Source organism: Elephas maximus, chromosome 10, assembly GCF_024166365.1.
Source record: "Elephas maximus indicus isolate mEleMax1 chromosome 10, mEleMax1 primary haplotype, whole genome shotgun sequence".
NCBI lineage: Eukaryota > Metazoa > Chordata > Mammalia > Proboscidea > Elephantidae > Elephas > Elephas maximus.
Genome location: NC_064828.1, coordinates 82,973,542 through 83,000,103, shown reverse-complemented (window position 1 = coordinate 83,000,103; position 26,562 = coordinate 82,973,542). Strand labels below are relative to the sequence as shown.

Here is a 26,562-nt window from a genome sequence, read left to right as displayed (position 1 = left end):
GTTTTTCTTCCAAGGTGCCTCAGGATGAACTCAAACCTCCGACCTTTCAGTTAATAGCCAAGTATATTAATTGATTGCTCAACGCAGGAACTCCCAAGCTTCTCTTCTCCTAGACCCTGTTTATTATTGATGAGATAGAGATAGCGATAATCTATCCTTCATCTCAAAAGGATATTGAGAAATTTAGTAGCAGACTATTTCCCTTAGTTTTCAGGAAAAAGATATTCTAAAAACATGAATCAACTTGACAGTGGTATTTAAGGCAAGATTGAGAGTGTGTTGTTAAAATAGAAGTATAGCAAGTAAATAGAAACTACCCAATTTAATGTTTTGACAGAGGTCACATTTTCTCTAGAACACTGAGGCCAAGGCTCTGCAGGTGAAGAAGGATTTAAACACTATAGGGGTTAAGAAGAGAGACATCTTATTTGGAAAGCTTTGGTTAAAGTTAGATTATTAAAAATAAGAATTGTTAGAGAAATAATAATAATTAGAAGTTACTTGCCAAGTAGTATGCTAAGAACTTTAAACTTATTATTTCATGTAACCCTGTGAAGTGAGTAAGATTATTATCCCCATTTTGCAGGTAAGGAAACAAGCTTGGTGAGATCAAAGAATTTGACAAGGGTCACACAACTAATGGCAGTCAGTGGCAGAGGACTAGAACTTTGGTCTGTCTGAGTTTTATCTGCTATACTGTGTTGTTGTTAGATGCCATCAAGTCGTTTTCACCCATAGCAAACTTGTGACAGAGTAGAACTGGCTCATAGAGTGTTCCTGGCTGTAAACTTTATGGAAGCAGATTGCCAGGTCTTTTCTCCTGTAGAGCTCCTGGGTGGGTTTGAACCACTAACCTTTTGGTTAACAGGTAAGTGCTTCACCCTTTGCACCTAAAAAGTAAATGATAAGCTAGGATTAGTTATCCTAAACAGAAAGTTACATGGTTAATTTATAATATCTTTCATGCATGGTTTTATATAAAACTGAAATTAGTCTTTCTGTAACGGGTGGTACTAGAGAGGAAAAAAAGAACATAAACCTCAATGTGAAAAAATATATTAGATGTAAGCAGAGATGAGCAGCCTTTCTTATGTGCCTTTGTATTCTCTGTGGACCATTTCTTCACTGAGAAAAAGAAAATTATTGTAAGGTCACTCAAATTTTTAAAAAAATGCCAAGGGGAGTGATGGATGAAACTGTCATGGGGAAGATGGTGAGAAATAAATGTCAATGAAGAGACAAGTAGATATCTAAAAGACACAGCTCACTTGACTTTAAAATTTAGAGAAAGAGAATCCTCTTTACTTTATCAAAATATAAAGAGATGAGAAGCATCACAAAGGTATATATATATAGGTAATATCTAAGATATATTACAAAGAATGATTCCGATTTATGTTATGGCCTGTTAAGAAAAAGGCATGTAAAAGAAGAGAGGGAAAAATGCCAGGGGAAGGAAAGGCAGAAATAGTAGAAAGTGGACATGGGAGAAAGAAAGAAGACAGAAGGAAAAAAAAGATGGAGAATATGGAAGAGGAAAAGACCAATATATCCTTTTTTTTTTCCTTCTTTATTCAATTTAGGCCTATATGCTTTCACTCCAGTTTCCTTTCAGTGGTTTGCTCCAAACTTCTTTCTAGATCTCATTCCGTAAGAACTAGATAGAACTATTTTATGAAGCAGGCTTTGTTGCCTTACTTCCCTGCCACATCCTATTCCCTCTCTATTCTTAAGTAAACCTGTTAGGCCGTACAATTAAATGGTTCTATCTATGCTTTAGCTCACTTTGTCCCTTTGATGTACTTCACTACTAGTTTATTATTGGCTTTGGAGTATCTTAAATGATCCCAAATTATCTATTAGCCCATATGCCCATTTATTCTTTACGGATTTTCCTGTTCACCTTAACATGGGTTATTTTTCATGTTGTAAAATATGTCTCATTTCTCTCTAGTAACTTTTGCTAGATAATCTAAGAATATGTCCCTTCCTTAGTATATGTCTCTTTTGGATAGCAAGTAAAAGTATTAAGTGATCTCTAGCTTTCCTTAGATTATATTGATGAATTATACAGTTTCTTCTCTTCCATCAAAAAGTAAAATGTAATTGTTCTGTGACCACTAGGATGGTTTAAAAAAGAAAAAAAAAAGTCTTCTTTAAAAAAATCTTTAATGACTATGAATGATTTTTAAAGCCATGTTGCATCTAACAACCATATAGCAAAAACGAATATTACCAGTGGAAAAATGGACCTGAAGTTGAGTTGAGGACTGGAAATTCCCCACCCATAATTCATTTTGTGTATGTGATGATGAGGATGCGTTTGATATTGGAATAGATTGCCAGGGAACATGGAGAACAAGGAACATGGGGAAATTTAAACTGTCTAGGTTTTTAGAACACACTCAGCATTTCCTAAGCTGAAAGAAGTGAAGAAAAATTCAACCCTCGAGTTGCAATATTGAATGATTCTATGGGCAAAATATTGAATGACGTAGGAAGCATCAAAAGAAGATGGAAGGAATACAGAGTCACTGTACCAAGAAGAATTGGTTGATGTTCAGCCATTTCAGGAGGTAGCATGTGATCAAGAACCAGTGGTATTGAATGAAGAGGTCCAAGTTGCACTGAAGGTATTGGCAAAAAACAAGGCCCCAGGAATTGATGGAATACCAATTGAGATTTTTAAACAGATGGATGCAACACTGGAAGCACTCACTTGTCTGTGCTAAGACATTTGAAAGACAGCTACCTAGGCAACCAATTGGAAGAGATCCATCTTTGAGCCCGTTCCAAAGAAAGGTGATCCTACAGAATGTGGAAATTATCGAACAATATCATTAATATTACACACAAGTAAAATTTTGCTGAAGATAAATCAAAAACGATTGCAGCAGTACATGGACAGAGAATTGCCAGAAATTGAAGCCAGTTTCAAAAGAGGATGTGGAATGAGGGATATCATTGCTGATATCAGATGGATCTTGGCTGAAAGCAGAGAATACCAGAAAGATGTTTACCTGTATTTTATTGACTATGCAAAGGCATACAACTGTGTGGATCATAACAAATTATAGATAACATTGGGAAGAATGGGAATTCCAGAACACTTAATTGTGCTCATGTGGAACCTGTACATAGACCAAGAGGCAGGTGTTTGAACAAAATAAAGGAATACTGCATGGTTTAAAGTCAGGAAAAGTATGCATCAAGGGTTGTATCTTTTCACTATACTTATTCAACCTGTATGCTGAGCAAATAATATGAGAAGCTGGACTATAAGAAAAAACCCTGGTGGTGTAGCGGTTAAGTGCTACGGCTGCTAACCAAAAGGTTGGCAGTTCGAATCTACCAGGCGCTCCTTGAAAACTCTGTGGAGCAGTTCTACTCTGTCCTGTAGGGACGCTATGAGTCAGAATCAACTCGATGGCAGTGGGTTTTTGGTTTTGGTTTTGGACTATATGAAGAAGAACGTAGCATCAGGATTGGAGGAGGACTCATTAACAAACCTGCTTTATGCAGATAACACAACCTTGCTTGCTGAAAGCAAAGAGGACTTGAAGTACTTACTAATGAAAATCAAAGACTACAGCCTTCAATATGATTACAGCTCAGTGTAAAGAAAACAAAAATCCTCACAGCTGGACCAATAAGGAACATCGTGGTAAATGGAGAAAATATTGATTTGGCAAGGATTTCATTTTACTTGATCCACAACCAATGCCCATGGAAATCAAATGATGTATTTCATTGGACAAATTTGCTGCAAAGACCTCTTTAAAGTATTAAAAAGCAAAGAAGTCACTCTGAGGACTAAGGTGTGCCTGACTCAAACCATGATATTTTCAATCACCTCACATGCATTTCACGTGGAAAACAGAAGAAGAATTGATGCCTTTGAATTATTACATTGGAGAAGAATATTGAATATACCATGGACTGCCAGAAGAAGGAACAAAGAATGAACAAATCTGCTTTGGAAGAAGTACAGCCAGAATGCTACTAAGAAACGAGGATGGAGAGACTTTGTCTTAAATACTTCGGACGTGTTATTCAGGAGAGACCAGTCCCTAGAGAAGGACATTATCCTTGGTAAAGTAGAGGGTCCACGAAAAAGAGGAAGACCCTCAATGAGATAGATTAACACAGTGACTGCAACAGTGGGCTCAAAGATAGCAACAATTATGACCATGGCAAAGGACTGGGCAGTGTTTCGTTCTGTTGTACATAGGGTTGCTGTGAGATGGAACTGACTTGATGGCACCTAACAACAAAAACAAGTTACTCATTTCTCCTGTGTGCCTGTCTGCCTAAATGAAGGGAGTTGGATAGTCAAGAATACCCAGTCTTCAGTCAATGCTATGTTTTTATGAAACTCAAGATGATGTAGCTGGCTATTATACTGCACAGATGAATATTCCATTTTAATTAAACTCCTTATGTAACAAAATGGCGCAGATGGACTATTAACCATTTGCACTTCTTATTCTGCTCAAGTACAGTTCTTAATTTGGTGAGTGAAAGAATTGCTTAGTCATTCACATTTATAAGTATTGTAGCTGATGGACTGCAGAGCACTGTGCCACGTCAGGTGCTATGGAAAATTACAAGGAAAATGAAAGACTAGCCTTTGCCCTTAGCTTAGAAATGAATGGGAAAGACCCAACAAAGACCCTCATCCGATCAACTACAAAGACGTTGAAATATACAGCACAATCCTTTAGGCAAAGTACCTTCACGAGAGAGTTTTTTGTCTTCTCATCTCTGTTTCCCCAGCACCTAGGCCTATAGCTAGCACAGTATGACCGTCAAAGAATTTCAGTGAATGAATCACGAGTTATAGCACAACCCACTTTTTTATTGGACCTAATTAAATGGAACTAGATAACCTTTTTTTTTTTTTTTTTACCCCCTTAAACTTTGAGGAAAAGAGACCAAAAAAAAAGTGGTTCATTTCAGGAACTTGATTAAAAAAGTAAAATATCCAGAGTGTAATCCGAAGTAAATGTTCACTAAATTGAGCCCATTCTTTTTCTATCCCTTTCTACATCTACACTTATGTCCCTGGGTGGTACAAACAGTTAATGTGCTCAGCTGCTAACCAAAAGGTTGGAGGTTTGAGTTCACCCAGAGGCACCTCAGAAGAAAAGCCTGGTGATCTATTTTCAGAATATCAGCCACTGAAAACCCTATGGAGCACTGTTCTACTCTGACACACATAGGGTTGCCATGAGTTGGAATCGACTCAAGGACAACTGGTTTTAGCTGGTTTAATAGTCCGAGCTCATTATTTAAATAATCCTGAGGCAATTCAAAGTTCTTAATCATAAATAACACAACTACTTTTAACTCAGCTTACTCATTTCCTAAGGCTGGAAATAGGAAGCACATTTTTTAAGCTATTAATAACCAGAATAAAGGCAAAAAATTTTATGTTTCCCCATCAGTTAATTAGAACATCACCATCCCAATTGTCTGAACATTCAGAGGCAGCCAGTTTTTCTGTTTCCAGCACATTACAAACTTGCCATGTCTTATGTCCAATAAAACTTATTATCCTGTGCTTTAAGGAAACTGAAAGAGCAACTTTAACAGCAGCCTAAGAATACTGAGTTGAGTAGCTGTTGATACTCAAAGTGAGGTCCAAGGACAAAACAGCCTGGATATCACCTGGAAGCTTGCTAGAAAGACAGAATCTCAGGACCCACTCCAGATCTACTGAATCAAAATCTACGTTATAACAAGATCCCCCAATGAGTCTGTGCACAATAAAGTTTGAGGAGCACTGCTGTCGGCAGGTGTTTTCCAGACTTTTAAAATTATCATCTGTAATAGTAAATACATCTTATCTATAAAGTATTTTTTTTAAAGTTTAATAAAACAGTACTTAGCTTTTCTATATGTGAGGTATTCTGATGTTTTGTTTTCATATCATTTAAAAAAATTAAATATTGTTCTTGATGCACCAGTCTCCTCTAATTGATCAACAGAGCCATATTTGAAAAATCACTTCTCCAAACCCAAAAACCAAACCCACTGCCGTCAAGTCGATTCTGACTCCTAGCGACCCTAAAGGACAGAGTAGAATTGCCCCATAGAATTTCCAAGGAGCAGCTGGTGGATTCAAACTGCCGTCCTTTTGGTTAGCAGCTGTAGCACTTAACCACTATGCCACCAAGGTCCAGGATATGGAAAATTACTGATGAAATCTGTGCACGTGTAGAGTTTGTTTTAAATAGGGGAAGCAGGCCAGGAGTGGAGACCAGTTAAAAGCCATTTCAAACAGTGTAGGTTAGAGCTAAGATCAGTGATTCTCCAACTTTAGTACACTTGGAGGACTTGTTAAAACACAGATTGCTAGAATGGGGTCCAAGAATATGCATTTCTAACAAGTTTCCTGGTGATACTAATGGTGCTAGTTTGGGGACCATACCTTGAGAACCACTGGTCTACATAGGTGTATATTAGTAATGACAGTGATAAAGAGAGTAGGCTCCCCAGATATTCAAAGGTAGAATCTATAGAAATTGGTAGTTAGTCACTATGCCCCTAGAATCTGTAAAGATGCTTAGAGAAGGTAAACATTGAAAAGCAGATTAGCAGGATACAAGCTTTCCTATTAGTAGCAATGAACAGTCGGAATTTGAAATTACAATCACAGCACCATTTACATTAGCAACATCAGCAAAAAAGAAATACTTAGGTATAAATCTACCAAAATATGTACAAGATCTATATGTGTAAAACTACAGACACACAAAAATCAATTGTGCTTCTATATCCCAGCAATGAACAATTTGAAAAGGAAATTAAAAAAAACAATTCTGCTTACAGTAGCACCTAAAAGAATAAAATAACTAGGAAAAAAATTTCTCAAAGAAGATGAAAGATTCGTGCACTGAAAACTATAAAACATTGCTGTAAGAAGCTAAACAAAACCTAAATAAATGGAAAGATAACCTGTGTTCATGGATTGGAAGACTGATTATTGGTAAGATGTCAGTACTACCCAAAGTGATTTATAGATTCAATGCAATCCATATCATGTTACTACAGCCTTTTCTTCAGAAGTGGAAAAGCCAGTCCTCAAATGTGTATGGGATTGCAGTGTGCTCCAAATAGCCCAGACAGTCTCAAAGAACAACGTAGGAGAACTCTCACTTCTTGATTTGAAAATATAAAGCTACAGTAATCAAAACAATGTGGTACTAGTATAACGGCAGGCATACAGTAGAATAGAATTGAAAGTCCGGAAATAAACTGATACATCTACAGCCAATTACTTTTTTAACAAGAGTGCCAAATCTATTCAGTGAGGAAAGGATAGTCTTTAACAAGTGATCCTGGGGCAACTGAAACCTCCACATGGAAAATAATGAAGTTGGATCCATACCTCACACCATGTATGAAAATTAACTCAAAATAGATAAACGATCTAAATGTAAAAGCTAAAACCATAAAAATCTTGGAAGAATATAGGAGTAAAGCTTTAGGATCTTGTTTTGGCAATGGATTCTTAGATTTAACACCAAAAGCACAAGCAAAGAGAAAAAATAGATACGTTGGACTCTATCAAAATTAAAAAGTTTTGTGCATTGAAGATCTTTGTCAAGAAAGTGAAGAGACAACCTTCGGAATGGGAGAAAATATTTGGTAACCAGGTATTAGATAAGCAGCCCAACATTTAATCTTTGTGCACTAGGGCTCCTCATTAGGCATTAGGGAAATACAAATCAAAACCACGATGAGATACCACTTCACACCTACTTCGTTGGCTGTTTTAAAAAATACAGACAATAACGAGTGTTTGTGAGGATGTGGAGAAATTGGAACCCTCATCCAGTGCTTGTGGGTATGTAAAATGGTACAGCCACTGTGGAAAAGAGTTTGGTAGTTCCTCTAAAAGTTAAACATAGAGTTGTCACATGACCCAGTAATTCCTCTCTTAGGTATATATCCAAAAGAATTGGAAGCAAGGACTCAAGCAGATACTTTTCCACCAGTGTTCATTGCAGCATTATTCCAGTAGCCCAAGGGTAGAAACAACCCAAGTGTTCATCAACAAATGAATGGAAAAACAAAATGCGGTGTATGCATATAGTGGAATGTTACTCACCCATAAAGAGAAATGAAGTTTTATACGTCGTGCCACATGGATGAACCTTAAAAACATGCTAAGCGAAATAAGCTAGATACAAAAGGACAAATACTGTATGGTCCCACTTATATGAAGTATAGAGAAAAGCAGATTAATGGGTACAGGAGGCTGAAGAAAGGGGACAATAGGAAATTACTGAGAAGAAAAAAAAAAAGTCCAGTGAATGAAATTGGAAAAACAACATTACACAGGTTGTGGGAGGTAACCTAAAAAGTCCTTAACAGAGCTGGGCATACAATTAGTGCTCATTACACGAGAGCTATTTTTATTATTAATCACCATCGCAAGTCAGCTGAGGGAGGGTATGTTATAGAAGGGAAAACAAAAAAAGATGACACACTGAGTCATTGCAGGTAGGAAAAAAAAGCAGGTAGAGCGGCTATAAATTACAAAGGTCCAGGCTTTTCAGCTTTGTATAATGTTGAGAATATGTTAGCCAGGCTTTGTGTGGTTATGGCTTTTGCAGGGTACACTCTGCAACCACACTTGAGGAAATCATGTAACATATGTTAGGCTCAAGCTTGTGCAAGGCATTATGCCAGGTATTGTAGGGGTTGTAAAGATGAGCTGCGATAGAACTTTTCAAATGATTTACTGTGGAATATAAAGTGATGTAATATAAAAATATATATATATATAAAGCAGAGTACAATTAGAGCTTTAAGAGAGATACAGAGTATGGAGATTCAAAGAAGTCACATCAGTCACATCTAGTGGAGGTATTAGAAAGGCTGTTCCTTGAAGTGGCACCTAACTGAATTGCTTTTTAAACTTTAATGCTATTTCAATATATACAAATAAATACAAACATTAATATCTAAACATCTGATCCATTTATAGAAGCCCTGGTGATGCAATGGTTAAGTGCTCCGTTGTTAACTGAAAGATCAGAGGTTAGAACCCACCAGTAGCTCCACGGGGAAAAAAGACCTGGAGATCTGCTCCCGTAAAAATTACAGCCTAGGAAACCCTATGGGCAGTTCTACTCTGTCATATAGTGTCGCTATGAGTCAGAACTGACTCGGCACACAATAACAACGTGCTTTTATACAACTGTATAAGATTTAAAAAATGTATAACATTAGATACAAACAAAAATGTAAAACCTATGAAAATTCAATTTATGACATTAATGTACGGACAGTGATATGCTGCCAAAATAAAATCCTTGCTTGCAATATGAATATTATAGCTTAGTGAATTAAAGTGATATCTTTGAGGCCAGGCTGCTTGAGTTTGAATCCTGGCTTTCCTAGTTCCATTCTGTATGCCAAAGACAGGTTGCATAGCCTCTGGGCATGAGTTTTATGATCTTTAAAATAAATGGGGCTTCCTAAATTATAGGACTATTGTGAAGAATAAATGAGTTAATACATGTAAATTGAATAGACAGCTTGAGGTATGATAGTAAGTGTTCAGTAATTCCTGGCAGTTAATATCGTTGCTGACTACTACGGCAAAGATTATTTTGAGCTCAGTATTCCTGTCGTTCAAGGTCATTAGTGACTCAGATCTCCCACTTGCATTCAAATGACTGTGAAACCTTGGTTTGATACTGAGCTGTTGCATCGTTTGGCTTTTGTTGACATGATTGCATCATTTACTTATTTGTCTGCCTCTGTTCATTTCTTTTAAACCTGTTGCCATTGAGTTGATTTTGACTTATAGCAACCCTATAGGACAGGGAGGACTGCCCCATAGAGTTTCCAAGGCTGTAATCTTTACAGAAGCGGAACTGCCACATCTTTCTCCCACAGAGTGGCTGGTAGATTCGAACCACTGACTTTTCAGTTAGCAGCCAAGTGCTTAACCAGTGGGCAACCAGGGCTCCTTTCTTTTCTTTTAAGACACCAAAATACCTATTTCTCTTCAAAGAAATACAGCTGTCACATGTGCTAGATCACTTAAGTGAGCATTCTAACCACAGTCAGCAATCTCACACCTATTCTCTCCCCCAAGAGTTAACTGGAAAGCAGAATCATTGAGGATTGATTGCAATGGTTCTAGAAATCCTGAAGGTCTTTCCCTGTGGCAGATTTGCCAAGAAAACCATGGCATAATCAAATGATAACTTGGTGGCCTGCAATTAAAGTTCATCCACTGGAAAACCCTGTGTTCATTTCTATACTATAGGTAGCAGGACTGATCATATTTAAGATCACTTTTGGAAGATAAATAGAATATTTTAAAAGATAAGGATGTTCAGGTGGTATATATAGCTTGCATACAAGTATGAATATAAGAATATATATATTCCAGGGTCAATGAGTTATACGATTTAGTTAGAACATGGGATATATGAGGTTGTAGTGAAAGATTTTGGAAACCCTGGTGGCATAGTGGTTAAGAGTTCGGCTGCTAACCAAAAGGTCAGCAGTTTGAATCCACCAGGCGCTCCTTGGAAACCCTATGAAGCAGTTCTACTCTGTCCTTAGGGTCGCTGTGAGTCGAAATCGACTCGACGGCAACGGATTTTTTGTTTTTATTTTTTTAGTGACAGATTAAACTGGGAAGATAGGTTGCATACCAGACTGAGAAATCAAGCCTGCAGTTCCCACACTCCTTCCTCTTGTGCTCCCCGGTTTTGCTGTTGTTTTTTGAGCAGTAAAATGGTATTAAGAGAATTCTACTTTAGGAAAGTTCATCTGGAGACATAGCATTTGAATAGGTTAGAATGGAGGAGGCCTTAGAGAAAAGTAAAAATAAAAGAAAAGGCAATCATAATATTCCAACCAGGAGTATCCACGGCCTGAAATAGAGGGAGAATAGGAAAGAAAATAGGGTATAAGAGATGTCATGTTGTTACCCTAGGGGATTTGGCAATTATTACATGTGAAGATTGATGGAATAGAGAGAGTTTAGAAATGATGTCAAAATTTTAATCTCAGGAAAAGGTACTGTCATTAAGAAGGAAGTCAGTATATTCTGGTTTTGTGGGAAGTAATAAAGAGGATTTGGATGTGTTGAATTGGCAGTCTAGTCTAGCAGAATATCCAAGTGTAGGCATTGGCACAGAACTGGCAAACCCAGAGTCAGAGTAGAGATAAAAATTTGGGAATTGTCTTTTTACAGATTGTGGTTGAAATTGTGGGAAATCACCATGGGAGAGAAGGGAAGAAGACGAAGGACTGACATTGAGGAGCATTTACTTACCTTAAAAAGGACGAAATAGGAGAGGAGTCAGGAAAGTAGTATTTCAAAAACAAATAGAGGTAAATGTTCGTAAGAGAGGAGAGAATTGCAAAACGGAAGCGGTATGGTGTAAAAGGGAGAAAGGACTGTAGGATTTGGTAATCAGAAGTCACTGCTGACCTGTATGAGAGCATGCTCTGCTCCTCCCTTCTGCCTCATATATTATGAAATTACAAGGGAATAAAGAGTGAATGGATGGTGAGGAAGTGGAGGCAGTGCACACAAACAATTCTTTGAACAAGTTTTGCAATGAAAGGAAGAGAGGAATAGGGCAATAGTGGTTTCCAAGAAATATTTGTAGTTTCTTTATAGAAACCCTAGTGGCGTAGTAGCCAAGTGCTACGGCTGCTAACCAAAAGGTCAGCCGTTCAAATCTGCCATATGCTCCTTGGAAACTCTATAGGGCAGTTCTACTCTGTCATATAGGGTTGCCATGAGTCAGAATTGACTCGACGGCAATGGTTTCTTTTTTTTTTTTTCCTAATAAATAGATGAGGATAATTTTAGTTGAGTAGAGCAGGGAGAGATAATACCTAAGGAATCAAGAGTAGAAAGTGACTGATTGAGTTTTGTAAGGATTAAATTCATTGATAAATAGTTTACCCTCCATAAAGGAGCTATATCTAATTTGGAGACTAGGGAAAAAGCAATGAGAGGTTATCAAGCAACTTTCAGTGGAGAAGGAAGAAAATGGGAGAGTATTTGTGAGAAGTCCTCAGTGCTGAGGCTGAGGCATCTGCTGAGAGGAGGAATGAGATTGGGGATACAGTTTGATGGTGGAAAATGTCTGGAACAGCTACTGCAGGGCATTAGGGAGTTCACCAGAGATAAGTAGAAGGGTTGTAAGGTTGTAGTTGGAGTCGGCTAGCATGGGTGTGTTGTGGAGAGTGTGACTGTGTATCTTTCTCCAGGAATACCCAACTCATTGGTGACAAGGAAAGTCGATGCAGTATATTGCCCAGGACTGGAAAAATGGCAGAAGATCATGGGGACAAGGGATTCTAATTCTTTACCAAATGCTTTATTGAAATAACAACAGGAACTCCTAGATGGGTAAGGATGCAAGTAAAGTCTACAAAGATTTAAGGCTTTGATGAGGAAATTCAGTAGAGGTATAGATAGTGAGGAGAGTAGAAATGATCGTCAGGTTTTTAAGAGTGTAAGGTATTGGAGCTGAAGCATTTTAAATGTTGAATTGGTTTATACCAATTGGTGACTAAAGTAGAATGGAATTGGAAACTATTAATTTGAGAAGGTGGATAGTCTATGAGGCCAAAGAGTTGGTAGGAGATTAATTCAACAAGATATTGCTAGGAGATAGAGTGAAGGTAAGATTAGGAACCCCTTGGAGGAAGATTAAGGAGCCCTGGTGGCACAGTGGTTAAAGCACTAGGCCGTTAACTGAAAGGTTGGTGATTTGAACCCATCTCCATTCTGTGGGAGAAAGATGTGGCATTGTGCTTCTGTAAAAATGTACAGCCTTGGAAAACCTATGGGGGCAGTTCGACTCTGTCCTGTAGGGTCGATATGAGTTGGAATTGACTTGATGGCAGTGGGCTTGGGGGGTTTTTTGGTTTTGTTTTGGAGGAAGACGGTGACAAGGGAAATGAGAAGGTTGAATAAGTCAGTGAGCTTCAACTGAGTACAAGATAGTTGGTGAGTCAAGATTGAGGACTAATAGTGCAAAAGGAATGGTAAAATGCAAGGACACTTTGATCTTCTTTTCGATATTTAAAAACCCTAGCCCAGGTCTCGCACACACTAACTGTGACTTTAGACCAGTTACCTAATCTCACTTAAGTTTCTTCATCTGTGAGAATAAGATAAAAATAGTGTCTACATTATAGGGTTAGTATGAGGATTAAATTAAAAAATGTATGAAAAGCATATAGCACAGAACCTATCAAAATAAATATACTAGATGCTCTTGTTGCTGCTACTATTGATGATGGCATTGAGATGTATAAAAGATATGTAGATCTTGCAAAAGTGGGCTATGCTACGTGAGTGCAGCATAGGACAGATAACTCTTGTGACCATTGGTACTCCTAACACTAATAATTATTAATACTAGTAATTCCTTCCCATCTCAAACCTTTAAGCATCAGGAGTGACCTACTATACTACATTGAAACTTTTTTTGGGGGTGCGTATTACAACAAAACACAGCCCAATAGAATGGGCTAGTGGAGTATAGATTTGCGCCACACCAGAATAAACTGTGGGAGACTTTCATAGTGTTATGTTTCTAGAGTTGAAGCTGGCGGTGGCAGGGAATGGGACTATAAAGGATTGGATGGTAATCTGAAAGGCCATGTTAGCTGGAGGGAAGAAGGCTGATGCTAATGGGTGACATACAAATACAGGAACAGAATCCCAAGTGTTGAACACAAAGAGGAAGGAGAGAGTACTTTATACTCACACCTAACACCAGCCCCAGGTGTTCTTCAAGTGCCCTGTGGAACCTCAGGTCTAGGAAACCATAGCTTTGAAAATGAGAAGAAGTTACTTGACCTAACTTCAAAATAACTTTACTCATTCTCCTAACCCTTGAAATCCTCTCCGTAGGAGTTTGTACGGTTCGGTCACATGAAAATAAATTGTTGATTTATGACAGTTTGCCTTCTGCCTTTCTTACTACTCTTCCTTGCTGTTTTTGACAGGTGAATGGCCAAGACCTAAAGAATCTGCTGCACCAGGATGCTGTAAACCTCTTCCGTAATGCAGGCTATGCCGTGTCTCTGCGAGTACAGCACAGGGTAGGTGTCACTTGCAGCCAGGAGCCTGGCACCAGGCATTTGAACCATTCTGGGAATGTGGGTGTGATCTTTAGTGTTTTTTTGTTCTTTTCTTCCTTCATTTGAAGAGCTTGTCTGGAACAGACAGGGGTCCCCTGGCACTTCTCTTATCATTAAATGAAATTCATAAGAATGTGCTTGCAACCCAGGGCCTAGCTTCTAGGTAATGTGCCTTAAAGATAAAGCATGACAACCAAATTAAAATAGATGGGGGGAAAAACAGAATCAGTTTTACTTTTTAGTGTGGAAGGAGCCATATCTGTGCCCTAGAAAACTCCTAGATGACAGATCCCAATCTATAAAACCCTGAAGGCAAAGATAACAGGTATTCTTTTACCCACTCTATGCTGTTTTCTATCACCAGCGTGAATCCTTCTTTTATCAAAATTGATGACCCTCTTAACCAAAGCTCTAGTACTCAAAGGGGAGCGCCAGGAAAAAGGAAGTAGAATTCAGTCAAGGCAGCAACTATCCCTGCATCTACTTTTCAGTCCCTAGTGTTTTATAATTGGATAATGGGAAGGGAAACACAAGTAGGCATAATTCCTTCCATAGCACCAAGGATTTCTGAGTGCATTTACAACACAGGCTCAATGCTTCTCTAAAGTTGCTCTCTCCCTCTTAAATTGGCATTCTGTGTGCTTTACTTAGCTCCTGAGTGAGGCTTCAGAGGGTGAAAGTTTGAGAGGAGATAGTAAAAAAGTCAAGAGGGCAAGACATGAAAGATATCTGAGAAAACAGCCATTGTTGCAAGCAGAATCTAGGTGTGATGGATCAAAAAACAGGGTGATAAGAGACAATAGAGGTGATCCCTGCTTCTGCCCTTACTCTTCCCTGTTTCTAAAACATGGGAGAATTTATGCAGTAGATAAAGGCAAGTAAATATAGGCATGCACTTCAGATATGGTTAGGGTTCTTTTTGAAGACAGATGGGCAGTGATTTCTAGTGCTCACACTTTTGGGAAGCATCCATAAATAACTGCTTGTAAAATAGGCTCTTCTGGTCAGGGAATTGGCCTAAGACCTGAAAACCATGTCTTCCTACTGAGCATGCCCTCTAAAAAGAAGACATCTCGTAGGAAGTGAATGAAAGGTGTGGAAGTGGAATAAAGGGTAGAAAAAGGTAGTTTGTGCAGTCTTCTCTTTCAGATTGAGAGGTCAGGGTTTTGTAGTCCCAAAATGAGGAGGTTTCCAGAACTGAAACAAGATGGTACCATAATCATTGCAAATTGGCTATTAAAAGTTGGTATTAAGAAAGGCTGCCCTGAAAAAAATGACTGAAATGAAGAAAGACCACCTGGCCTCAAAAGGAAATGCCTAGGTAATTCAAAATTATAATCACTAGGGTATGAATTTACCTCTGAGTCTTTTACCTCTGTTTGGGATAGGTTTCACCTTCATCTGTGTCTGGTATAACAAACTAGGGGATGAAAGACAAGACCCCATTTTAGGAAGGAGTGGGTGCCTTCTGGAACTTAGAAACCATTTCTAAGTAATGGCATCGCACCTGCGTTAATATTGCCCAGTTGACACTTATTGTACTCTAATGACTGATAATCTTTCTAAGTAAACATTCCAGAAAGCTGGACCCCCCAGCAATTTCCAGGTTGCCTATAGAATCAACAGGCTTCATCTCATTATCTCCATCTTCCTGGTAGGACACACATATAGCAAGGTGGAGGCAGTACAAAAACAAAGGTTATCTGACTTGCCCGCAGGGGTCTCTTTAGATCAATAGCACAGTGAGGTTAAATGCTACCTGATTAGACCTATTTCCTTTCCAGAGAATTGGTGACACTGACCCATTAGGTCAGGACAAAGAGAGAGGACTCTTTCCATCAGCTAGTTCTTGGGGTTTATAGCTTTGGATGGTCTAGAGACTTGAGACCCAATTGGTGTATTGACCTGGGCATTTCAGTTGTGATAAACACACATTGGTCACTAGAGTTAACATTCTTCTTTCCCTTCCAGTTACAGGTGCAGAATGGGCCTGTAGGACACCGAGGTGAAGGGGAGCCAAGTGGCATTCCCATAGCCATGGTGCTGGTGCCGGCATTTGCCCTCTTCGCAGTCGCAGCCTGGGCCTTCATGAGATATCGACAACAGCTTTGATAAGCTTTCTTTCCTCCAGTGCCCCCAGTGAAGATACATTTCTCTCTTTCATGCTCCTCCCCTGCTATCTTTCCCTCTTTCTACATAGCCAACACATGATTTAAAGTGACTGACACCCACCCAGAACCTTGCTGTTCAAAATCTGCTCCCAACCCTCATATTCTAATGGGAGAGTAAAGGTATTATTTGAAGGAAAGCTGAAGAAAAGACTTGTTTAGAACAAATGAGGAGTTTTATATATATTACTAGGTCCATCAGTGGAAGTTCAGCTACCACCCAAAGAGGGAAAGGCCGAGTCTTCCTATCACCATAGGCACTATCTTTTTCCTTAGCTGGCATGCCTCAAAGCCTAGCTGCATGCGACTGAGAGGAAGAGAGGGTTTTTCTCTTAGTGATTCTTTGGCAAGTCGTTGTGGCCTTTATTTAATTTCTTTCTAATTCCACACCTGTGTGCCTATATTGAACAAAGAACAATGAGGGGAACGTTTTCACTTTTTTTTTTTATACATATGTATATATATATATATATATACACACACACACATATATATATGAGAGTTTAATAGGGTGCTTTATGTAAATTACAGTTGAGACAACTACTCTGGTTTCTAGGTTTCTTACCTAAGGGACGATCTTAACTGCAGAATTTGAAGAGACATTTTAGAACATATATAATGGGAGTGAACCTTTAAAGAGGATCCCCAATTTGAGTCATTAAAAACAAAAACTGAAGGAACTAATCAAAAATTTTGCTGGAACAATATTTCTTTTCACAATATCTATGATGAAGTTGAAGTAAATTGGCGTAATCCAGCTCTGCACAAGGCAATCTGTTCAAAAAACTTTGAGCTATAAAGATAAACTTTACTAATCTCCCGGCTACCCTAGTGGCTTTGGTACCTCACAGTCCTAGTAAAGGATCATCTGAGATGATTGTGGTCAGAGCTATGGCAATGGCACCAAACCCATTCAGGGAAAAAACTCTAAAGGGAAAAAAAGATAGTACCTCCAAGGTGGCCCCTCAACCCTCTAGGCTGTCTACCAGTCTTTTTGGTTTCTAGTAATAGTCAAAACCTGAGAGAAGGGACTGTCTCCCTGGCAGGATGGGCATGAAATCAGTCCCATTTCTGGTTTTGGTTACAATGAAATGGCCTGGATTGCTAGTTTCTTTTTTTTGAAAGGCTGTAACACTGGTTGTGCCTTTTAATTAACAAACAGTTTTGCAGGGAAGGAGGAGGGAAAAGAGAGTTTTATTTGTTTAGGGGAGTTGGGTGACTGTTTCTTGGGGAAAGCCTGGGAGAGGGAGACATGGATGAAAGGATACTAGGGAATACCAGGTATATTAGTAATTTTGGAACCATTGTATTCATGTGGTACTTAAGGTTGGTATTAAAGCACTAATCATAGCTAAACCAAGGCTCATTTTCTGAATTTGGGAAGATCATTTCCATTCTCCAAGTATACTGGTCAGACTGTGGACCTTAGGTAATCTTGACAGAAAGATTATGAGAACTTTCCCTCAAGCAATCAATTGTATCCAATTTTTACTATGAAGGATTTGGTAATTATTTCATAAATGTGGATTGGACATCTGCTTTGTCAAGGCATTTTTTTACAAAGAAGTAAAATATGTGGCCTCCATCTTAAAGGGCTTTTTGGTTCCAATTAGGAAGAGAATAACTATACATATAAAAATGGAATTAGCCATATAGGCAGTGCAGTGTAAGCTGGTGTCAAATTTATATTGCAAACACTAAAAGTTTCTGAGAACTAGGGCAATTGAAAAAGTTCCACGGAAGAGGGGGACAAATTAAGGACCCTTGAGTAGCTCATAGTCTAGTTATGAGAATTCTTAAATAGGTGAGAAGTTATAAGTGTATCATGGAGTTAAGTAACAGTTGAAAACAGTAATAAAAGAAATGTTACCATCCAGAACATGGTGCAACAACAAAAATATATAGATAACCATCACATTTTTTTTAGGAATTCAGAAAAAGAAAGCTGTCACATGATGGAATCAAGCTAGAGTACAAAGGGAAGGCTGTTAAAAATAAAATTTCCAGTAGGACTTTACCTCTGGGTCAACCATTGGGAGAGGGAGAAACTTGCTTTAAACAATCCTTACATAAAGTATGCCTTTAGACCTACGCTGTTCAATAGCTTTGAGGCTTACTTAGATGACTACATTTTCATGTTCTAAAGAGAAACACAGTACCCCAGTTCTCGCCTCAACCAGCCCCACTGTGGACGCATGACCTCTGGTGCCCTCCCCGTATCTCAAGGCATGTGCCGTGGCTTCTGGACGTGCTCACCTTCCAGGATTCACCTCAGGGTTTGAACATCCACACAAGAGGACCGGAAGTCATACAGAATCCCAAAGTAAAGCAAATGGCAAACGGGAAGGAAAGCTGTGTAGGTTTTTTATGTCGGTATATGTAAATAAAAAGAACATCTATTCCATCCCATCTCTGGTAGAAGTTTTACTTTGGTTGATGGTAGGAATTCTGATGCACTCTAATAATTTAGGTTTTCTCTGGAATTAAATAGCGTTTAAAGACCAAGTTCTAGGCAAGCATTCTATTCAATTATATTCTTATTTTTGATTGTACGGAAAACTAAAGTTATTACCGGAGATGAGGTTTCAGAATCCATTATAGGTTCTAAAAAAAAGTTCATACTGTTTATAGATTATATCTAATATTCTTACCACCTAAATTATTATGTTCACAGTTTTAAAAATTGAATGAAGGTATTTTTAAGGTCTGTACTTAAAACATTATATTTATCATTTTGTACTATACACATAATCCTAATAGGACATTGTTTCAGTCTTCTCTATTTTCCTCTCCTGCGACATTGTAACTTCTTTGCTGTTAAATTAGCTTAATTAATAGAATCATCTAGCCATGTACAATGGAAAAAAGGAAGTTAATTTATTTTTTCTTTTTTTTGCTCTCTATGCCAGGGGCTCTACTATACCTTTATTGGTACACTGTTTATTTATGGCTTGGAACTCTGAGATCTAAGTATTATAAATTGCTTTTCTAAGATTATGTAAGTAGTAATAATAACCAGTATTTAAACTCAGTACGTCAGCTGGTTCTCAAAGTGTGGTCCTTGGACAAAAATTAACTAGGAATTTGTTAGAAATGCATATCCCAGGGCTTCATCCTGGACATACTAAATGGGAAACTCTGGTGCCCAGCAACTGGTGTTTTAATAACCTCTCCAAATGACTTTGATTCATGCTAAAATTTGAGAACCACTGCTTTATAGCAATAGTTGTCCTTTTCTCCCCCACATTAGAATCTCCTGGAGAGCTTAGAAAAATCCTGCTGCCTAAGCTGTACCACAGAACAATTAAGTAGGAGTCTTGGTGTGGGACTTAGACAGCAGTAAATTAAATTCATTAGGTGATTCCAGTGTGAAGCCTCTGTTGAAAACTGCTACTCTACAGCATTTAAACCCAGACACTATTTAAATTATTAAATCACATACAGGCATTTCTGCAGTCAAAAATGAGAATTTCACTTCGACCTTTTTTGAGCCCAGCACTCTGTATGCTTCTGCCCAAGTATAGATGTGGAGTAAGAAGTAGAGCACTATTTAGCTCCACATTTACTAAGGACTGACCAACCTCCAGCAAAATGTATGACTAGTGTGCATTTCAGTTTGTATATGTATTAAATTAGAACCAAATCATGGAATGTTGAACCTAAAAGGGAGCCAGAAAAATTCTAAGATGAAATTTGTCTTAGAGATGAGAAAACCAAGGGTCAGAAACTTAACCAAGACCAAAGATTTAGTCTGTTGCAAAGATGCCTTTTTTGTCTTGTATTTGTGTCTTAAATGTGTCTACTATATGAATATATATAGATAAATTATCCTTTTTATCTCAGTCCTCTACCATTTTCTGCCTGGCTCTTTAATAAAGACTGGGAGAATGGATTGACAGCAGAAGCCAATCACAAACATCATTATTGGAATTGGGAGATTCTACAGAATAATCTGCCATGACTCATCTGTCAGTTTGTCGTACTGTGGTGGCTTATGTGCTGCTGTGATGCTGGAAGCTATGCTACTGGTATTTCAAATACCATTAGGGTCACCCATGGTAGACAGATTACAACAGAGCTTTCAGACTAAGACAGAGTGGGAAGAAGGACCTGGAGGTATCCTTCTGAAAAAAAATTGGCCAGTGAAGATCTTATGGATAGCAGCAGAATATCATCTGATATAATGCTGGAAAATGAGCCTCTCAGGTTGGAAGACACTTAAAATACAACTGGGGAAGAGCTGCTGCCTCAAAATAGAGTTGACCTTAATGATAATGGATGGCATAAAACTTTCGGGACCTACATTTGGTGATGTGGCACGATTTAAAATGAGAAGAAACAGCTGCAAATATCCACTAGTAATCAGAATGTGAAATGTACAAAGTTTGAATCAAGGATAATTAGAAGTTGTCAGAAATGAAATGGAACACATAAAGATCGATATACTAGGCATTGGTGAGCTGAAATGGACTGGTATTGGCCATTTTGAATCAGACAGTCATATAATCTGTTATGCTGGGAATGACAAATTGAAGAGGAATGGCATCACATTCATCATCAAAAAGAACATTTCAAGATCTATCCTGAAGTACAGCACTGTCAGTGATAGGATAATATCCATACGTTTACAAGAGAGACCAATTAACACAACTACTCAAATTTACACTACCAAAAAAAAAAACCAAACCCACTGCTGTCGAGTCAATTCTGACTCAGCGACCATATAGGACAGAGTAGAACTGCCCCACAGAGTTTCCAAGGAGTGCCTGGCAGATTTGAACTGCTGACCTCTTGGTTAGCAGCTGTTAACACTTAACCACTACACCACTAGGGTTTCCTCAAATTTACACACCAACCACTAATGTGAAAGATGAAGAAATTGAAGATTTTTACCAACTTCTGCAGTCCGAAATTGATCAAATGTGCCATCATGATGCACTGAAAATTGCCAGTGATTGGAATGCAAAAGTTGGAAGCAAGAAGGAGCAGTAGCTGGAAAATATGCCCTTGGTGACAGAAACGATGCTGGAGATCGCTGATAGAATTTTGCAAGACCAACAACTTAATCATTGCCAACACACCTTTTCTCAACAACATAAATGGTGACTATACATGTGGACCTTGCCAGATGGAATACACAGAAATCAAATCAACTGCATCAGTGGAAACAGACAATGGAGAAGCTCAATATCAGTCACAGCAAGGCCAGGGGCCAACTGTGGAACAGACTATCAGTTGTTCCTATTCAAGTTCAAATTGAGGCTGAAGAAAATTAAAACAAGTCCATGAGAGCAAAAGTATGACTTTCAGTCTATCCCACCTGAATTTAGAGACCATCTCAAGGATAGATTTGATGCATTGAACACTGATGACCAAAGCCAGATGACTTGTGGGATGACATCAAGGATATCATACAGGAAGGAAGCAAAAGGTTATTAAAAAGACAGAAAAGACCAAAATGGTTGTCAGAAGAGACTGAAACTTGCTTTTCAATGTGGAATAAATAAAAGTGAAAGGAAAAAATGATGAAGTAAGAGAACTGAAGGTTTCAAAGAGCAGCTTGAGAAGACAAAGTCTTATAATGAAATGTGCAAAGACCTGGTATTGGAAAATGAAAAGGGAGGGACACCCTCGGCGTTTTTCAAACTAAAGAAACTGAAGAGAAAAATCAAGCCTCGAGCTGCAACACTGAAGGATTCTATGGGCAAAGAATTGAATGACGCAGGAAGCATCAAAAGGAGATGGAGGAATACAGTCATTGTACCAAGTAGAATTGGTTAACATTCAGCCATTTCATCAGGTAACATGATCAAGAACTGATCGTACTGAAGGAAGAAGTCCAAGCTGCACTGAAGGCATTGGAAAAAAACAAGCCCCCAGGAACTGATGGAATACCAATTGAGATGTTTCAACAAATGGATGCAACATGGGAAGTGCTCACTTGTGTATGCCAAGAAATTTGGAAGACAGCTACCTGTCCAGCCAACTGAAACAGAGCCACATTCATGCCCATTCCAAAGAAAGGTGATCCAACAGAATGCAGAAATTATCAAACATTATCATCAATTATCACATGCAAGATAGTTCAAAAATGGTTGCAGCAGTACATTGACAGGGAACTGCCGGAAATTCAAGCCTGATTCAGAAGAGGATGTGAAATGGAGGACATCATTGCTGATGTCAGATGGACCTTGGCTGAAAGCAGAGAATATCAGTAAGATATTTAAAAAAAAAAAAAAAAGATATTTACCTGTGTTTTATTGACTATGCAAAGGCATTTAACTGTGTGGATCATAACAAATTATGGATGACATTGCAAAAAATGGGAATTCCAGAACACTTCATTGTGACCATGAGGAATCTGCACATAGACCTAGGGGCAATTGTTTGAACACAACAAGGGGATACTGCATGTTTTAAAATCAGGAAAGGTGTGCATAAGTGTTGTACTCTTTCACCATACTTACTGAATGTATACGCTGAGCAAATAATCCGAGCAGCTGGACTAACTGAAGAAAAAGGGACATCAGGATTGGAGGAAATCTCATTAACAACCTGCAGTATGCAGATGACATAACCTGGGTTGCTGGAAGTGAAGAGGACTTGAAGCACTTACTGATGAAGGTCAAAGACTACAGCCTTCAATATGGATTGTACCTCAACATAAAGGGAAAATAAATCCTCACAACTGGACCATTAAGCATCATGATAAACGGAGAAAAGATTGAAGTTTTCAAGGATTTTGTTTTACTTGGCTCCACAATCAGTGCCCATGGAATCAGCTGTTAAGAAATGAACGGATGGATGAGGCCAACGTGGTGCTGTAGACAGAAGCACCACGCTGTCCTTCCACAGCAGAGACCTGAAAAACTAAAACAGAGGCAGAGGTCAATCCCGGAACATTAAGCATCAAATGAAGAGATGAAGAACTCAGCCAAGCACTGAATGGAATAAGGAACTGAAAGAGAACAGAGAGTGAGGACAGATACTTGTGGAGGTCTCCTATTAGCTAACACAGCACAGATTCACCATCTTGGAATCCTGTCGGAGATTGGCAGACAAGGAGTATGGGAAAACAGCTTCACAGAGTTCCCAGGATGAGACAGAGCACACGGTAAAGCAGCCATATATGGTTTCTCACTCCCCATCCTTCTCCCCCCTGCTCAACCTCCGCAGCTTCCTAGCTGGCTGCCGGTCGCTGGGCTCACTGGGAAGTGCAGGGTCAGTGCCGCTTGGATTTGTCCCACCACATTGGAGATAGGCAGATGGGGAGTACAGGAAAGCAGCTTCCTGGAGCTCCCAGCAGGAGACAGAGCACCCAGTAACCAGGAATATATGCTTTCCCACCCCCCACCCTTCTTCCCACCCACTAGGCCTCTGATGCTTCCGGCCAGTCTCTTGGCCAGGAGGCACTAGATGCAGCCCCCTGCTGCTTGGATTCACCCCGCCTACACTGGCCAGCTTCATCAGCACCATTTGTTTGTTGCTGGTGCTTGCTTTATTTTTGCTGCTTTGGTTATCTCCCTGCCTCTCATCACCTCCCCCTCCTCTCTCTCAAACACCTGGATCCATGTGCCAACTTTGCTTCTTGAAAGGCTGTGAAGTACTGCTAGGCTGGGGACTGCTTCCCCAGTCAGTGCCACCACCCTGCTGGGATCCTTGGGGCCTTTTTTTTTTTTTTTTTAATTTGTTTCGTTTATTTTTCTTTTTGCAGCTTGGGAGCCCCTTCTAGCTGGGTTGTAGTGCCTGGGTTGGGAGGCACTACCCGGTCCTCGCAACCACACCTGTGAGATCCCTGGGGGTACTTCCTTTTTTTTGTCTTGTTTGTTTGTTTTCACGGCTTGGGAGCCCCTTCTAGCCAGTCTGTACTGGACAACCTGGGATCCACTTCCCTGATCTTCACAGCCAGGATCTCTGGGGCTTTGCATTGCTTTGCTTTTTTTTCTCTCTCTCTAATTTTTATTTTTCTTTTCGTCTTTCTCCACTTCTCAGTTTCTCATCTCTCCACTCCAACAGCAAGCACCCTTAGGACTTGTTTGTTTTGGGCTCCTGTTTCTCTCTCCACCTCTCTTCTTTCCCATACCCATCTTAGCTCCACATATCACAACCTCCCCACTCCTCCCTGCCTACCTGCATCATGTGCTGAACATCACACCCTCAAGCAGCACAGACAAAGCCTACCAGAACCCACCCCACCCTATCAGCCTTAGTACTTGCCACAAACAACCCATCCCAGCCTCTCCCCTTCAACTGGACCTGCCCTGCTGTTCCATAGCTGAGCAACTGGCCCTACCCATTGGACAAGGAGATGAAAAGTATTGTGCCCACAGACAAGGAAAGAACAAAGAACGCACAGGCTGCCTGCTCAGATATAACCAAATAAAAAAGCAGGATGAAACAAATCTGCAATCAATAAATGAAGAAGCTAACTACGGAAAAGACAACAGGCAGTATCAAACATATTAAAAAAAAAAAAAAGGATGGTTCCAGTAGCCATCCAAAATAAAACACCAGATGACTTTTCAGTAGAAGAAAACGCACTAGAACTACCTGACTACCTGTTTTTTTTTTTTTTTCTATGTTACGTTGAGTCAATTCTGACTCATAGCAACCCTATTGGACAGAGTAGAACTGCCCCAGAGGGTTTCCAAGTAGCGCCTGGTGGATTCAAACTGATGACCTTTTCATTAGCAGCCATATCTCTTAATCACTATGCCACCAGGGTTTCCAGAACTACCTGAGAGGGAATTCGAATCTTTAATATTCAGAGCTCTCCAAGAGTTGAGGCAAAAAGCAGGCAAAAATGAGGAAAAAATAGACAAGTTAATGGAAAAATGGAAGAATTCAGGAAAATAATACAGGAACAAAATGTCAAATTCACAACTAGAAATCATAGAAAAACAACAATTAGAAATCCAAAAGATGAACAACAGGATTTCAGAAATTGACAGTTTCATACAAAGGTTGAGGAGGAGGTTTAAAACCGTGGAAGACAGGATCAAAGAAACAGAAGACAAACACTTGGATACAACTTTATTTGAGGAAATGTCAGAATAAAGAACAAAGAAAAATGAAGAATGCCTGAGAATTATGCAGGATACAATCAAAAGCAAAAATTTATGAGCAGAGTTCCAGAACAGGAGAAGAAAACGGAAAACAGATGATCATTGAAGAATTGCTTGCAGAAAACTTTGCTTATATCATGAAGGATGAAAAGCTGGCCATCCAAGAAGCTCAACAAAGCCCATATAGGATAGACCCCAAAAGAAAAACACCAAGGCATATCAAAATCACACTAAAACCAAAGACTAAAAATCCTGAGAGCAGCTCAAAAAAAAAAGCCACACACAGAGGGGAAACAATAGGACTAAGCTCTGATTATTTGGCAGAAACCATGCAGGCAAGAAGGCAATGGGATGGCATATATAAAACCTTGAAAGAAAAAAATTGCTATCAAGAATAATATATCTGCAAAACTCTTGTTCAAATGTGATGATGAAATTGGGACATTTCCAGATAAACAGAAATTAAGGGAGTATGTAAAAACCAAACCAAACTTACAAGAATTATTAAAGGGAGTCCTTTGAGAGCAAACATCAGACCACAGCCGGAATCTAAGACACAATATCATAACAGCCAGATACCAACCTAGGTAATGAAGTCTCAAGGACTATCCAAAACCAAAAGAATTACCACAGGGAACCGGAGAGGTTAATCTGTAAATGACACCATCAGAACAACAAAAGAGGAAATAAACAGTGTAGGTATAGAACTTTCTAGTGGAGAGGAAGGCAAGGTGATACCAAGTAATAATATACTGCTTCAAACCTAGGAACATAAGGGTAAGTTTCAAGATAACCACAAAGAAAGTTAACAAACCTACTCATCCAAATAAAGAAGAAAAACATAAAGTCTCAGTAAAAAAAAAAAATCTACAGAAACAAAAGAAAAAAAAAATCCCCAAATGAGAGGACTTCAGCACTGGAGAATAAGGGGAACAAAGAAAATGTCAACACCACAAGAAAAAGCACTACAAAATGATAGCAATAAACTCACACCTATCAATAATTACACTGAATATAAATGGCTAAATGCAACATAAAGAGACAGAGTGCAGAATGGATTAAAAAAAAAAAAAAACCAGAATCTATCAATATGCTGTCTAAAAGAGACACACCTTAGAAACAAAGATGTAAATTTATTGAAAATCAAAGGATGGAAAAAAAAAAAAAAGCGAACAGCTACC

General features: G+C 38.9%; 1 protein-coding gene across 1 annotated transcript in view; it reads left to right on the top strand.

Moving 5' to 3' along the window:
* Nucleotides 1-18,852, top strand: part of SYNJ2BP (synaptojanin 2 binding protein) — an 86,454-nt gene extending 67,602 nt beyond the window's left edge. Inside the window, exons 3-4 of the mRNA XM_049897959.1 lie at nt 14,014-14,109; nt 16,120-18,852. Coding sequence (XP_049753916.1) covers nt 14,014-14,109; nt 16,120-16,260 — 237 coding nt within the window. The 3' untranslated portion in view covers nt 16,261-18,852. The remainder of the gene's footprint in view (nt 1-14,013; nt 14,110-16,119) is intronic.
* The last annotated feature ends 7,710 nt before the right edge of the window (nt 18,853-26,562 follow it).